Source organism: Aedes albopictus, chromosome 2, assembly GCF_035046485.1.
Source record: "Aedes albopictus strain Foshan chromosome 2, AalbF5, whole genome shotgun sequence".
NCBI classification, from domain to species: Eukaryota; Metazoa; Arthropoda; class Insecta; order Diptera; family Culicidae; genus Aedes; species Aedes albopictus.
In genome coordinates, this window is record NC_085137.1 from 396519474 (window position 1) to 396536085 (window position 16612).

The 16612-nt window shown below is 40.0% G+C and overlaps 1 protein-coding gene across 1 annotated transcript; it reads right to left on the bottom strand.

Moving 5' to 3' along the window:
* Window positions 1–6027: 6027 nt before the first annotated feature.
* Window positions 6028–16087, bottom strand: LOC134287295 (uncharacterized). The gene is made up of 2 exons (XM_062848945.1): window positions 15972–16087; window positions 6028–10540 (listed from the first exon to the last, which is right to left on the bottom strand). The coding sequence occupies exon 2, from the start codon at window positions 10528–10530 to the stop codon at window positions 6292–6294; it is 4239 nt and encodes a 1412-aa protein (XP_062704929.1). The 5' UTR covers window positions 10531–10540; window positions 15972–16087; the 3' UTR covers window positions 6028–6291.
* Between the last annotated feature and the right edge of the window lie 525 nt (window positions 16088–16612).

Consider the following 16612-nt stretch of genomic DNA (forward strand, 5'->3'; position numbering starts at 1 on the left):
TACAGATGAACCAGTACCTGTAGAAAATTTTAGGTATCCCACAACACGAGTTTTTGACCAACTCAGATTAGATCATCTCAATCGTGAGGAAAAAACCAATCTTCTGAAGTTAATAGCTGACTATGAACACATTTTCCATGTGGAAGGTCAACAATTGACATTCACTAATGCTGTCAAGCATAGAATCAACACTAAGGACGATGTCCCCATCCATGTGAAATCTTACCGCTACCCCTTCTCTCATAGAGAAGAGGTACAACGACAGATTTCAAAAATGCTTGACCAAGGCATAATAAGGCCTTCAAATAGTCCATGGACATCCCCTGTGTGGATTGTCCCAAAAAAATTAGATGCAACGGGACAGAAGAAATGGCGGTTAGTCATTGACTACCGTAAATTAAATGAGAAAACGATCGACGATCGTTATCCCATTCCCAATATAACGGACATTCTTGACAAGCTAGGACGTTGTATGTATTTTACAACCCTAGACTTGGCATCAGGCTTCCACCAAATAGAGGTCGACAGCCGCGATATCGCAAAAACCGCTTTCAATGTAGAAAACGGTCATTACGAATTTCTGAGGATGCCTTTTGGCCTCAAAAACGCTCCATCGACGTTCCAACGCGTCATGGATAATGTTCTAAGAGAACACATTGGTGTCAGATGCCTAGTCTATATGGATGACATCATCGTATTCTCTACAAGTTTAAAGGAACACCTCGATAATTTGAGGAAAATCTTTGAAACTTTACGAAAATATAACATGAAAATTCAGCTCGATAAAAGCGAATTCCTTAAGAAGGAAGTTGCTTTTCTCGGCCATATAGTAACCCGAGACGGAGTGCAACCAAATCCAGATAAGATCGAAACTATCCGGAAATGGCCCATTCCCACTGACGAAAAGCAATTGAGAGGCTTTCTCGGAATCCTTGGTTACTATCGCAAATTCATCAAAGACTTTGCGAAAATAGCCAAACCCTTAACACAAGCTCTACGGAAGGGTGAGAAAATCATTCATAATAAAGAGTTCGTCGAAGCATTTGAACGATGCAGAAACATTCTCACATCGAGTGACATTCTCCAATACCCGGAATTTGATAAACCGTTTGTTTTAACGACAGACGCATCAAATTACGCCGTAGGTGCCGTACTGTCACAAGGCAAAATTGGCAGCGACAAGCCAATTGCCTTCGCGTCACGAACCCTCAATAAGTCGGAAGAAAACTATTCCGCTATTGAGAAGGAGTTGTTGGCAATCGTGTGGGCGTGCAAATACTTTAGACCGTACCTTTACGGACGGAAATTCACGCTGTACACTGACCATAAACCATTAACACATGGTTTAAATCTAAAAGATACCAACAGCAGACTCATTCACTGGCGATTATATTTAGAAGAGTTCGACTTCGAAATACAATATAGGCCAGGTAGGCAAAATGTCGTGGCAGATGGTCTGTCAAGAGTACGAGAAACGGAGATGAACGTCAACGACGCTAGTGATGCACCTTCTTCGTCTGACACGGAAGATGACTCTTCTGAAAACGACGAAACGGTACATTCTGCTGACACGGATGATTCTGCCTTTATACCTTGCACAGAACACCCACTGAATAAATTTAGTAATCAAATTGTTTTACAAATAGGGGCAGACGAGGGAGAAACTTATGAGGAAGTATTTCCTAGAATGTTCAGACGTACGATCACAAAAATCAATTTCGGAGTACCCAATCTGATTAAAATGTTCAAAAACTACATGGATGTTAAGAGGTCCAATTGCATATTTTGTCCGGAAAGCGTTATAAATTCACTTCAAATAGTTTACAAAAACTATTTCAGTCGTGGCAAACCATTTAAGGTTTGTATATCTCAAAAACTCCTAATTGATCTAAAAACTCCAGAAGAACAAAATTTAGTTATCGAACAAACACATTCGAATGGACACCGTGGTATATGGGAGAATAATAGAAAGATTGCAATTCGTTACTTCTTCCCAGCTATGAAAAGTAAAATACAACAGTATGTAAGGCTCTGTCGGGTCTGCAACTCAAGTAAGTACGAAAGACACCCGTACAAGATCAAACTTGGAAAAACTCCTAATCCAAAAAAGCCTCTAGAAATAGTACACGTAGATATTTTTATAAAGAAACCTAACATATTTCTCTCTTTCATAGACAAATTTTCACGGTTCGGGACGGTCATTCCAATCAAGTCACGAAACATCAACGATGTAAGGAACGGGTTAACAAAATATTTCACCTTGATTGGTACTCCAAATTTAATCGTCTCTGATAATGAGCCAGCCATACGCTCGATTGAAATAAGAACGCTTTTGGAAAACCTGAACGTCCAAATACATTTCACCCCACCAAACCATAGCGTTAGCAATGGAACTGTCGAAAGGTTTCACTCTACTTTGGGTGAAATTTATCGATTTCTTAAGCCGACGTACCCCGATCTCAACGATAAAGAACTTTTTAGAATTGCATGCACAACGTACAATAATACCGTGCATTCCGCTGTAAAATTAAAACCAAGAGAGATCATGTATGCGAGAAGGGATGAGGACGAAATGTCTTTGGACATAGACAAAATTATTGAAAATAGAAACAAATTCTTTCAAGAAGTTGTAAGTCGTTCGGAAGCGACCAAAAATAAAAATTTGAAGTACCACAACAGGGCCAGAGAAGAGCCACCCGTTCTACCCGTGGAGGGCACCGTGTACAACAAAGTACAGGGTGTCAGGAACAAGGGCCGCGAGAGATACCTTCCAGTCACAGTGGTCGAAGACAAGGGTAGAACCTTTACAGACCATTATGGCCGGGAGTTACATAAAGACAATATTCGGAGAACCTGAATCCACAACAAAATTATTTTCTTTACACATGTTTCAGAATGTGGATTCGCCTGACAACCCTGACATGCCTGACAATTGCCACGACAGTAGCACAGACAATACAACTATACGACTTGACGAGGAACCCTGGACTACTGACATTACAATCCGGAAACACGCTTATCAAAATTGGACAGCATCGCATATATCATGTGATCGACTTGACCAAATACAAACCCCTTTTGGATAACATCGAACTCGCCGTCGATGGACTCAAAATTTTTATCGATTACCAGGATCTTACATCCCTTTTGAAAACAAAGCTGGAAGAAGTCAAAGGATCGTATAGGAGGTTAATTCCAGCACAACACTTTCGTCATAAAAGAGGAGCATTTAACTTTTTAGGATCAGCGATTAAAATAATAACAGGCAATTTAGATGAAAACGATTTGAAACAGATTAATGACGACATCAAGGATTTGAGAGAAAAGAACCAGGATCTAGTTAGACAAAATAACATTCAAGTAAAACTAAATCGACTCCTAGAGAACCGAATAAACAAAATCATTGACTCCGTAAACAAAGAGCAGAAAATCATAAAACAACAAATAATAGCAGCTAGACAGACGTTGATTATTAATAGACTGATTAACCAAAATTTTACGACTATCAGACAGGCATTTAAAATCTCCTTCCATTTAGATATTCTGCAAAAACATTTAGATTCCATTTTTGAAGTTATTCAGTTAGCAAAAATTCATGTTATTTCAAAGAATTTTCTAGAGTCAGAAGAAATCCGGTTTATTTTAGACAGATTAGAGGAACAGAACATAACCATTTTGAATCCCGATCAGGTCTACGATTACTTGGATATCCGCGCGCTCTTCAAAGGTCCAATACTCTACTTCATAATTGGCGTACCACAAATCTCACCTCTCTATTTCAACAATTTAATATTGGAACCACTTCCAATCGGCGGTCGAACTGTTAAATTACCCTGGCATCATGCGGTAATCCATGGCAACTTAACGTACTTTATCAAAGACAGTTGCAAAACCATTGGAGAAAACACCATGTGTGAGGAGGACCAGCTAGAGGACGTCTCCGACGATGGGTGTTTTTCGAAAATCATCAGGGGACTCCCAGGAAGATGTACCTTTACTAAATTCAGAAACATTACCCAAGCAACACGATTAACGGACCACCACATTGTTGTTAAAAACGCATCAGTCACGTTGATATCCGACTGCTTACAAAACGACAGAAAACTGTTCGGAACATTTCTGATATTTTTCTCGAACTGCAGCATCTCCATAGATGGGAAAAATTTCTCCACTACCAAGTATGCATCAACCTTACCGACTGTAATTCCGATGGACGGAGTTAAAATCGAACAGGCAGACTTCGAGCCTATCTTGGACCTCAAGGAGCTGAGGAAGTTACACCTGGAGAACAGAGAGGAACTACACATTATCAAAAACCGGCATTTCCTCCAAACAACCACAAGTTTGGGGTTATCCTCCATTTGTATCATTTTAGGAATTTGCATCGGCCTCTATTCTTTATACACGAGGAAGACGAAGCCAAACGGCACCAGCTTAGACAACGACACAGGAAACGCGGATCGTTGCGAAATTGTATCGGGACGATCCAATCTTGAGGGGGGAGCAGTTAAAGAAAAATCCCCTCGGACGCCGACGCCACATGTAATCTGCAAGCTGAGACCGGGACCATCACCTACACGGGCGTGCTGACGTAAGCACTCGTGCGACTTGCGCCACCGCCGACGACGGACGGTGACGGACCGTTTGCACCTAACCAGCTGACAGGGCACATCGAAGACTTGGACTTCGACTACCACCTGATCGCGGAATTTGCTGACACAGGAATAATGGAGCGTTAGGTAGGTTTCATTAAGGTGAAGGTTGCATGAGATCACAACAATATGCTTGGCTCCCGCTCTAATCATCCTTCCAACCACCCACTAAAAACAACCAAATCGGACGGCGCACAGTGAGGTGTAACTTGGTCAAAGAAGCAAAAACAAATCTGCAAAAATGAGCCATATTAAAAAGCAGTTATACTTTTGCATTTTTGCACCCACGCGATTTATTAAATCTGCTCACCGACACAATTTGTTCTTATAAAACATTTTCAAAATGATTTAAATTCATGCTTTGCCCAATATTGTTAAAATTGATCCCATTGTGCGCCGCTTTATTTACTTTTTTTTTACAACTCTCTCCTCTCTACTCTCGCACTTCCTCTCTCTGACTGTAGAAAACTACCGTGTTATGGGGTGATATAAATGATTGCATTTATTGATTTGTTTTAACTCTTAAACAGCGACCAATTGTTCTGTTACTTATTGTAATCACATTGGCAGTATAATATTTAAAAAAGTTACAATGTTTGGCGAAAATACAGCCTTGTTTCGCGATAAACGTGTACAGCGGTTTTATCAATTTTACCCTGCGTTGAACAACATCACCCAGTTTCACGGTACGTTTTTCCGTTCTAACGAACCGCGATTAAAATTGGTTCGAGTTTTCGACCAAAAAAGTGGAAAATGCGTCGGTTTTTCGCGATAAACGGGTGGTTAAGCGAAAGTAAGAATAGTTTCAAATAATCGATCAACTTATCTCAGTGCTATGTTGTTTGGACAACTAATAAAAAGTGATTTTAAATACATTGGCGACGTACTTGCCGAGGATAAAAAGTGCAGTGAGTGCTTCTTTTTGGCACGAAATTGGGAAAATAAAGTGAAAAATTAAATGTAGTGCTTCCCGACGGCTGAGAAATATAGTTGTCTACCACAAGTAGCAACCTGAGTGCATTTCTACAAGGCAAGCAAGAAAAATTTGGAGAATTTGTTCGCCAGCGTGGAGGCTTCGATGACTGTGGTGAGGGGAGTGAAGTGTAAGGGAGAGACTGGCTGCCATACTCGCTGCCATTTTGAAACCCCTGCAACTATGTCCTTAAATTCAGACAGAGAAATAAAGTCAGTCTTGTTTGTAAACCCTTTTTAAAAACATCTTCTTTGTCAGGAAGAACTTCAGTTATATACTAAGAAATTGAGGGTGGATCGCTATTTCCTTTTACAAAAAAAGCAAAATAATCTAGAAGCCACTGAAACTGGCACCCCCTAGGCACCCCCTAGAAAAAAAATCCTAGATACGCCAATGTTGCTGATACTCAGTAATTTGTATTGCTGAATGCAATCAGCACGTCAAAAATCAGCAAGGTTTGCTGATTACCAGCAAAAATATTTTGCAGTGTAACAAATATATCGGTTGCACTGTTCTAGGAGAAATTTGAAAACGCTTGGGATGATTTTTGTTCAATTGTTTGGAACTTGAAGATTCGGACAAGAGATTGATAAAATAAATTTGAAAATCGGTTGAGCCATCACTGAGATATAGCCAATTAAACATTTAGTTACAACATTTTTTTGATCACGGGGCCGGGAGTGTTAACATCTTGACCATTCCCTGTTTACCAGACAAGACAGCAAGCATTTTTACAATTTCCAAGTTATTTTCTGCGGCTGCTAAATCAGTAACAGTTTGTCCTCGTTCATTGGGAATTTTGTAGTTAGCGTTATATTTAACAATTAACCTCTTGGCCATTTCCCGGTTATCATAAAAGACAGCTAGATGAAGAGGAGTATTTCCATTGCTGTCTTGCGCATTGACATCAGCCGCATAGTCATTTATTAGCATCTCTACAATTTCAATGTTATTTTTTGCGGCCGCATAATGGATAAGAGCTAGTCCATGTTTATAGGCGAATTTGCTGTCAGCATTATATTTGTCAATCAACATTCTGACCATTTCCCGCTTACCATAAATGGAAGCAAGATGAAGAGGAGTATTGTCATTACTGTCTTGCGTATTGACATCTATCGCATAGTGATCTACAATCATCTCTAGAACTTCTATGTTACCTCCTTTGGCCGCTAAATGGATTAGAGTTTGTCCGTCTTTATTGACAATTTTGTAGTCAGCATTATATTTGTCAATTAACATTTTGACCATTTCCCGTTTACTAAAATAGGCAGCAAGATGAAGAGGAGTATTTCCATCGTTGTCTTGCGCATTGACATCTGTCGCATAGTCATTTAGAAGCATCTTAACAATTTCAATATTATTTTTTGCGACCGCATGATGGATACAAGTTTTTCCTTGTTTATTAGTAGTTTTGTAGTCAGCGTTGTATTTATCAATTAACATCTTGACCATTTCCCTTTTATCATAATGGACAGCAAGATGAAGAGGAGTATTTCCATTTTTGTCTTGCATGTTGACATCAGTCGAATGGTCATCTATAATCATCTCTAGAACTTCTATATTTCCTCCTTTGGCCGCTAAATGGATAAGAGTTTGATCGTCTTTATTGGACATTTTGTAGTCCGCTGAATATTTTGAATCTTTGTCAATCAACTTCTTGACTAATTCCCACCTATTATGAATGGCAGCAAGAAGAACAGGAGAATTTCCATCGTTGTCTTGTGCATTGACATCAATCGCATATTCATCTGTAAGCAGCTTCACAATTTCTATTATACCTTCTTCTGCCGCTAAATGGAGAAAAGTTTGGCCATCTTCATTGGCAATTTTGTAGTCTGCATTGAATGTATCAATTAACATCTTGACCATTTCCCACGTACTATGTTTGGCAGCAAGATGAAGCGAAGTGTTACCATATGGATCTTGTTCATTGACGTCACATGAAAGCTTTTCAATCATCATTTTCACAATATTTAAGTCACGTTTCACGGCCGCAATATGCAGAATTGTTCGTCCATCACAATCGCGAATATTCGAGTTTACTGCATAATCGGTTGTTAACATCTTGATCATTTCCCAATTACTTTTTTGAGCAGCATAATGTAGAGGAGTTTTCCCTCCTAATCCTTGAGTATTAATGTCCGCACCATATTGCGCGAGCATTTTAACAAATGGTTTGTTCCCTTGAGATGCAGCGTAATGAATTGGTGAAACTCCGTATGCATCTGGGGTATTTATGTTGATTTCCGTTTCATATATATTCACTGTACTACTATTTGTTTCATGGTTAGTACAATGACCAAATCGATGTTCACAAAGAACAAACTTGAGTATATTTTCTCTTTTTGATTGAACAGCAGCATGTACGAGTGTGCTACAATTGAATGACTTGAATATTACTTTAGCTTTATGGTGCTTCAGGAGCTCTTTTAAAATTGATTCGTAACCATCAGAACAAGCCCAGTACATTATTTCAAAATTTTTGTGACAGATTCTACTAATTACGTTCATTTGCGACGAACTGTTTCCCCAATTTTCTTCGACCATTGAAAAGAAAAAGTCTCGAATTACTGCATGTTTATCTATAACTTCGAACAGGACCGTTTCACATTCTGATACATGTTCATACAAAAATTTCGAGAGAAAATATTCAGCAAACGATAAGTGAGTGAATTCTAACTGATTCTCATTCGTAACATTGATTAAAAATGACTTTTCTCCACTATCCAAGATTTGTTGCATGTTTTCTAGAATTGTTACAGAATCGTCATTGCTTAGCGAATTTCTCAATATGGGGGTATTTAACTGATTAATGGCAATTAACTGGTGCGCACGACTAAAATTTTTCAAATTGTCTTTGAAAAATCTTACAACTTTCGAATCTATTGTTGCATAACCTTCTTCGTTAATTATTTTCCTCACGAATACATTGAATGATATGTTGACGAAATTTTCATACAAATGCAATACACTGAATCTGCTTTGTGTATCTAATATTTCAGTAATATTTGAATTTGACGATTTCCAATATGTTTCAAACTTTTTCTTGTAGACTTCTGCTAGCATTCGAATCACTAGAGGAAGGCCAGTGAATCGGAAATAAACTGAATGAATGTCGTCATGTAAAACCCTGAGTAAATGCTTGGCAAATATTTTAAATCGGTCATAATCTTTCTCGTCAATATCAGAACTGATGTCCCAGTAGTTTCTCAAGAATAGAAGTTGTTCATCCTCAACTAACGGAACAAGATTTACTTCCTTAGCTTGAAATTCTTTTCCGAGTATTGCTTTCAAATGATTTCTGCTACTTATGAAAACCCGAATATTACGTTTGCAGAACGTTTTCTTGACAAGCTTGATTGCTGAGTTTTGATACGAAGCATCAATCTCATCAAAACCATCAAGTAGAATGAAACACTGTTGTGGACAACATTCCATACTCGTTTGAATCAACTGTTGAATCGATTTTGAAAGAGAGGATTTCATAAGTGTGAATATATCGTTTTCTGCCTCATAATTTTTGAATAATCTACTCATGTTAATTAGATACACGTGTTTGTTAATGTCATTTTGGAGGGAATATGTGAGTTTTTTCAAGAAAGTTGTTTTTCCGATTCCTGGTTCACCTAAAAGTATGTAATAATCATTTTGATCATATGATTCCCCCAGAATTGAAATAAATCCACCTTCTGTGATTTCCTCCAGTCCATTTTGTAAAACCAACTTACGTTCCACGTAATAACTGAAATCAGCTTCTGTAATATTTTGTAAAGTTCTGCGCACTTCTGCTCTAGCCGTATGAACACACTTGTTTCCTTCGTAGCTGCTCAAATAAGGTTTCTGGTTTCCATCCATGTTGGTAACCATGTGCCAAATATCAAATTCTTTTTCAAATATGACATGAAATTTGGTTCTATCACTAAACAAGCCACGGTCTTTCTTGTGAATCCACTCTCCTACAGCCGATTCTGTAATCCTGTCTCTCAATAGGAAAAGTTTGTCAGGTTGGTCGGTACATATGACAAGGCAATCAAAATAACTTTTTAACTCGGATTCTGTGATGAACCATGGAAAATTTGTTTCTCCGGACCTATTTTGCAACATGCGTTTGTCAATCTTTTTATGAAATACCACCTCTGATAAGCGTTTAGTATTAAAATACGTTTGAAGTTCATTATATAGCCATTGTTGATTGATATCATCGTCATTTTCTGTAAATGTTTCTGAAAAACGGACGGTGCCGTCTATTTCCAATATGGATCGTAGAGGAGTGGTGTATTTACGCAAGATACCTTTTACTGTTCCTGTCTTCTGAAGCTCAATAATAGCATCCTTAATGGCAACAGGTAGTTCGTTTAGTTTGTTCAGTAGGTCCGGGATTTTCTCTGCTTTTGGTTCAAATCTCTCACTACTTCTGATAAACACTTTCTTCTCCAATGAGTCATTTAGAGCACAGTTTTGTATGTCAACGAGCTCTCCTAGCTTATCTCTAGTATTTTCAAGAATTGATTTATTGCTGAAGATGATAAAACGTTTTTTGTAATTTTTAAACTCACATCGTTGTGAAACATTCAGGAACGATTGAATGTACATAGGTAGGGAGAATTGAGTGTTCTCATCAAGACTTGAAGGAATAAACTCTTCAAATTCAATTTTAGCATTCGATGTCTGACTATGCTTGGCTTGAAATAACCATACTTCCTTCAGATCGTCCAATATCAGCACAGCGTCATCAAACTTTCCGGCCTCATTCATCTCCGTTGCCAGACGGAAAGAACGCTCTTCTAAGGATGCAGCAGCGAACAGCGTGAGAGCAAGGTCTCTCTCATAATCGATGCCATGACTGTTGCGACTTCCACTCCATGTGAATTTCTTTGGGAGGGAAGAATCCTTTGTTGACTCCATTTGGGTGCAGCTGTAAATAGAAAATTTGTTCCAATTATTTCAAGATTATTGTAGCTTTGCAGAGAGAAATAGTTATTTATGTATCAAGTTGCAAAGTGATCCAACGAGTTGGATTCTTAAAAATGGTGGCCTCGCACCCAGGTGATCACTATCCTCTGCCCAGCAACTCCTATCCCTTCCAGCTAACACAAAGTCTTATATGATGTTGAATAAGATGCTAAAGTGGTGGCCATATGCGTACATGCTTCCAATTAATCGCGTGTTAAAGGTGCATCCTGTACAACATCATATTCGATCATGCGTTGACTGGGCTACCTCCGCGTGGCACCGGAACTATGAGCAACCATGGGAAAGATCGGGTAACCTACCCCGGTGGGAACTTTGGTCGTAGGCTGCCGTTTAGCCGTAATTTATATGGAATGCAGGGAGCCGTAAAAACAGATGTGAGCGAAGACAGCGACGACGAGAATCATATTTGATTGTTAGACGAGATGAACGAGGCCTTAGAAACATTTCGACGATGTTCAAGAAGGAGTAGCAGCTAACAACAGTGTCTGATCCCCATGTTAGGGGCGGGTGATCAACGTCCGAGTGCCAGGGAAGGACTTTAAACTCAACTGTGCACTATGGTCCTCCGGAAAATAGGGGGTTGGTGTCAGGCCCTACGAGCCCGCCGTAAAAAAACATTGTAACGGAAAATCAGCAACAGAATAATACGAACCGAAACCAACGGCAACGACCACAGCGAACAAAAAGGACTTGCGATTGGAAACTCGGTACGTGGAACTGCCGATCTCTCAACTTCATTGGGAGCACCCCCATACTCGCTGATCTACTGAAGGACCGCGGGTTCGGCATCGTAGCGCTGCAGGAGGTGTGTTGGACAGGATCCATGGTGCGAACGTTTAGAGGTAATCATACCATCTACCAGAGCTGCGGCAACACACGCGAGCTGGGAACAGCTTTCATCGTGATGGGTGATATGCAGAGGCGCGTGATCGGTTGGTGGCCGATCGACGAAAGAATGTGCAGGTTGAGGATCAAGGGCCGATTCTTCAACTTCAGCATAATAAACGTGCACAGCCCACACTCCGGAAGTACTGATGATGACAAGGGCGCATTTTACGCGCAGCTCGAACGCGAGTACGATCGCTGTCCAAGCCACGACGTCAAGAACGAAACGAACGAAAACGGCCTACGACTAATTGATTTCTCCGCCTCCAAAAATATGGCCATACGTTGCACCTTCTTCCAACACAGCCTCCCTTATCGTTACACCTGGAGATCACCACAGCAGACGAAATCTGAAATCGACCACGTTCTGATTGACGGACGGCACTTCTCCGACATTATCGACGTTAGGGCCTATCGTGGCGCTAACATCGACTCCTACCACTATCTGGTGATGGTCAAACTGTGCCCAAAACTCTCCGTCATTAACAATGTACGGTACCGGCGACCGCCACGGTACAACCTAGAGCGACTGAAGCAACCTGATGTCGCATCAGCATACGCGCAGAATCTCGAGGCCGCGTTGCCAGACGAGGGCGAGCTCGATGCGGCCCCTCTAGAGGACTACTGGAGTACAGTGAAAGCAGCCATCAACGACGCAGCCGAGAGCACCATCGGGTACGTGGAACGGAATCGACGGAACGAATGGTTCGACGAAGAGTGCAGAACGGTTTTGGAGGAGAAGAACGCAGCGAGGGCGGTAATGCTGCAGCAAGGGACTCGACAGAACGTGGAACGTTACAAACAGAAGCAGAAACAGCAGAACCGCCTTTTTCGAGAGAAAGCGCCGCCTGGAAGAAGCGGAGTGCAAAGAAATGGAACTGTGCCATTCCCAAGAAACACGGAAGTTCTATCAGAAGCTCAACGCAACCCGCAACGGCTTCGTGCCGCGAGCCGAAATATGCAGGGATAAAGACGGAGACCTCTTGACTTACGGACGTGAGGTGATCGAAAGGTGGATGTAGCATTTCGATCAGCACCTGAACGGCGTGGAAAATGTAGGCGCGGGAGCCCACGGCAACGGAGGAAACGACGACGCCAGTACAGCGGAGGACGGAAATGAACCAACTCCCACGCTGAGGGAAGTTAAGGATGCCATTCACGAGCTCAAAACCAACAAAGCAGCTGGTAAGGATGGTATCGCAGCTGAACTCATCAAGGGCCCAGAAAAGTTGGCTACCTGTCTGCATCGGCTGATAGTCAGAATCTGGGAAATCGAACAGCTACCGGAGGAGTGGAAGGAAGGGATAATCTGCCCCATTCACAAGAAAGGCAACCATTTGGAATGTGAGAACTACAGAGCGATCGCCATTTTGAATGCTGCCTACAAAGTGTCTGTCACCTAAAACGAATGAGTTCGTGGAAAGCTATCAAGCCGGCTTCATCGACGGCCGGTCGACAACGGACCAGATCTTTACCGTACGGCAAATCCTCCAGAAATGCCGTGAATACCAGGTCTCAACGCATCACCTGTTCATCGACTTCAAAGCGACATACGACAGTATCGACCGCGCAGAGCTATGGAGAATCATGGACGAAAACGGCTTTCCTGGGAAGCTGACTAGACTGATTAAAGCAACGATGGACGGTGTGCAAAGCTGCGTTAGGGTTTCGGGTGAACTATCCAGTTCCTTCGAATCTCGCCGGGGACTGAGACAAGGTAATGGACTCTCATGCCTACTCTTCAACATCGCTCTGGAAGGTATGATGCGATGAGCCGGGCAACGATTTTCACAAAATCCGGTCAATTTGTGTGCTTTACGGACGACATGGACATTATTGCCAGAACATTTGGAACAGTGGTAGAGCTGTACACCCGCCTGAAACGCGGAGCAGCAAAGCTCGGACTGGTGGTGAATGCCTCAAAAACAAAGTACATGCTGGTGGGTGGAACCGAAAACGACCGGATCCGTCTGGGTAGTAATGTTACTTTCGAGGTGGTGGAGGAGTTTGTCTACCTCGGATCCTTACTGACGGCTGACAATAACGTGAGCCGTGAAATTCGGAGGCGCATCATCAGCGGGAGTCGGGCCTGCTACGGGCTTCAGAAGAAACTGCGGTCGAAAAAGAATCACCCACGCACCAAATGCACCATGTACAAAACGCTAATAAGACCGGTGGCCCTTTATGGACACGAGACATGAACCATGCTCGAGGAGGACCTGCAAGCACTCTGAGTTTTCGAGCAACGCGTGCTAAGATCGATCTTCGGCGGTGTGCAGGAGAACGGTGTGTGGCGGAGAAGGATGAACCAAGAATGCCGGACAACAGCTCTGCAAAGCTGGTGATTGCAACTCATCCGGTTGGCACAAGAAGGCGTGGAGCGCAGAGCACGATGGGTGGACCAGGTGGAGCGTGACCTGGCGAGCATTGGGCATTATTTTTGACATCCAAAGATTTTCTACTAGGATATCTAAAATAAGATATATTGGAGCCCATTTAGACTAAAGGAAGAACAAATTTGGGTATTTTTTGTGCGGCATTGTAAATTTGACTCATTTTCCTCTACATGGGTGAAAGTGTCAAATCATTATAACTTTTTTCAACGTTTAAAAAGTACCTATGTTTTGAAAAAATTTCAAGCATTAATATATTGTTGATAAATCGCTCAAAATTTCATTCAATTCGGTTTACTGGTCTCCGAGATATGACAGTTTAAAAATTAGATGTCTTATAAATAGTGTTTACGAGAACGGTTCTAGCTTCGCGAAAGATTAATCAGTCGAGACCAAATTTGTATCTGAAATGCATTATATGTTATAATGTTATAATGAGATGCATTATATGTTATAGGTTGGCAAACAGTCAAAATTTGAGAATTTTTGATGCACTCGATGAAAACAGCATGTTGAACTTTTTTGTGAGAGGAAAAAAGGTTGCCTATCCCAAACATTTTGGCCACCGCCTGTACATCAAAAATATAACTCATTTGGTTTTTTTTGCGAAAAATTCATCTAATTGGCAGACATAAAGATTTTTAAAAACATGATGTTGGCACCTAGTTCTGTGAGGCCTAATATTGCTTCTACCCCTTCTCGTTTACTGGCAGTTTTAGATTTTTTTAAAAGATAATGGTCATTTTTGTGTGCGGCTTATATTATTAGCCTTCAAAGTTTCGGCACTTGTGCACTTGTTCCAGCTAAGATTATGTCGATCCCATCAATATCAAAGTAACAGATTGATCATTTTTACTATCTGGTTTTCGTGAGAAAAATGATCTGACTCGATTTTATCTTGGCAGCACGGATTAACTTGAAGATTTCATGTTTTTCACTTATTAAAACAATTGCAATAGTCCAAAATAATAAAAGAAAAAAAAATAACGTTTGCATTAAAAAATGGACTTTTTTTATAGTATGTTAGAAAAATGTGCAAGCACAATATAAACAAGCTGTTATTTTTGTTTACAAACAGCATATATTGGTAATGCTAGAAAAATTGGTACAGACACTTAAAGACAGTTTTATTGAAGTTAGTGAGGATGTTGGTTACAGTAGTTAAAAACAAACGTGCGGACATATTTTTCGACATTTTTTATCGTTTTGAGCAATTTTCCCTTTAAAACTATTACATATTCAGTTGCGTGTACTCCTAATTTCACTTATTCTTACTAACCAACCCTTCCAAATCAATGAGAAACTTGTAAGAAATAAAGATTCCATGTTACCCGAAGTGTAAAAAACCAGAAATTCTCGACTTATAATTACGTCATGCTAATCGTCGTTGTAGATTCATGTCAAAACAGAATATCATCATCCCCATGATGTTCGTGAATGAACTAAGACATCCTCCGTGGACATTTGGTACAATTGATACAAAAGTTTATCAAGTTTTTGAAAAAAAAAATGTTTCCGAAAGAAAATTATTATAGTATTTTCTTAATAGTACTGCCCTACTTCAAAGCGTCATTATTACGTGAAATGAGCACAATCATCTAAGTTTCCCATGTATTTTCATGAACCATGCATAGGTATATTCGTATAATATTTTTTAACGATTTTATCTCAATGGATCACAGAGATACACTGCAGTGCATTGTATGTGCTTAGTAGAAAATCATTGAAAAAAAAACACGGAATTGTTCAACACCGTTTGACATTTACTAGAATAATATTCACAATGAATGCAGATATCGTTATGAAAATTGGAGTGGAAGTAGTAAACAAGTTTGGAAATCGGGGAAATTTTTTAAATGTGACACTCCAGAGTAAAAGAACTTCATGAAAAATTGGTGAAAAAAGTCCATTTTTTTTTTAATACGAACGTTAGGCGTCCGGTAGCAGTTTTTGAAAGTTGTTTCCTTGAGCATAACAGGTCAATACTGTAATGTAACTATTTATCCGGGTTTATGTACACAATTCTATAGCTTTTGCACATTAACGCAAGTAAAAATATTTTCACAAACCATAGGCATAAGGACAATCACTTACGTTGCTCGGTCACTTCTGCGTAAAAAATCTCTTGCACCACTGACAACACTTTTCAATCTAAATGTTACAGCTTTCGGAATGATAAGTTACTGACTGAACCAGACGTGCCAAATTTTATATGCTTTGGTTTATCAATTGATAAGGATAAGCAGGGCTATCCCGAGCAGAAGGAAATAACAACAGCATAAGAAAATGTGTTATTTTGGAAAAATAACTGAGTAATGAAATAAGTTATTTTCATGTTATTAACATTACAAATCATGTTATAAACTTAGCTGTCATAAGCGGCAAAATAACAAAAATCATAACAAAAAAATGTTCCTGGAAGACCAATTTAATAACATGTTTTGTTAATTCGATAACAACATAATAACAATGAATTTGGGAAATATTTCAATAACAAATGTTGTTATTTGAAAGTTATTGATAACAATCCGAAAGCAAAATTAGTTTTGATTAGTTTGATGTCACATAGTAAAAGTTCGGACAGCGTGTAAATCAAAGGGGTACCGCTGTCCGATCACTTTTGCACATTTTTCAACGCCTTGTCACGCCCAGGCCTGTGAACGAAAACATTTTGTACTTTGTACAAGTAAAATTCTGCACATTAGTAGTTTCGTGTCAAAAATTCAGCTCAATCC

What these genes read in the sequence shown, in the direction of transcription:
- LOC134287295 (XM_062848945.1), bottom strand. Translation starts at nt 10,530, where the DNA reads ATGGAGTCAACAAAGGATTCTTCCCTCCCAAAGAAATTCACATGGAGT.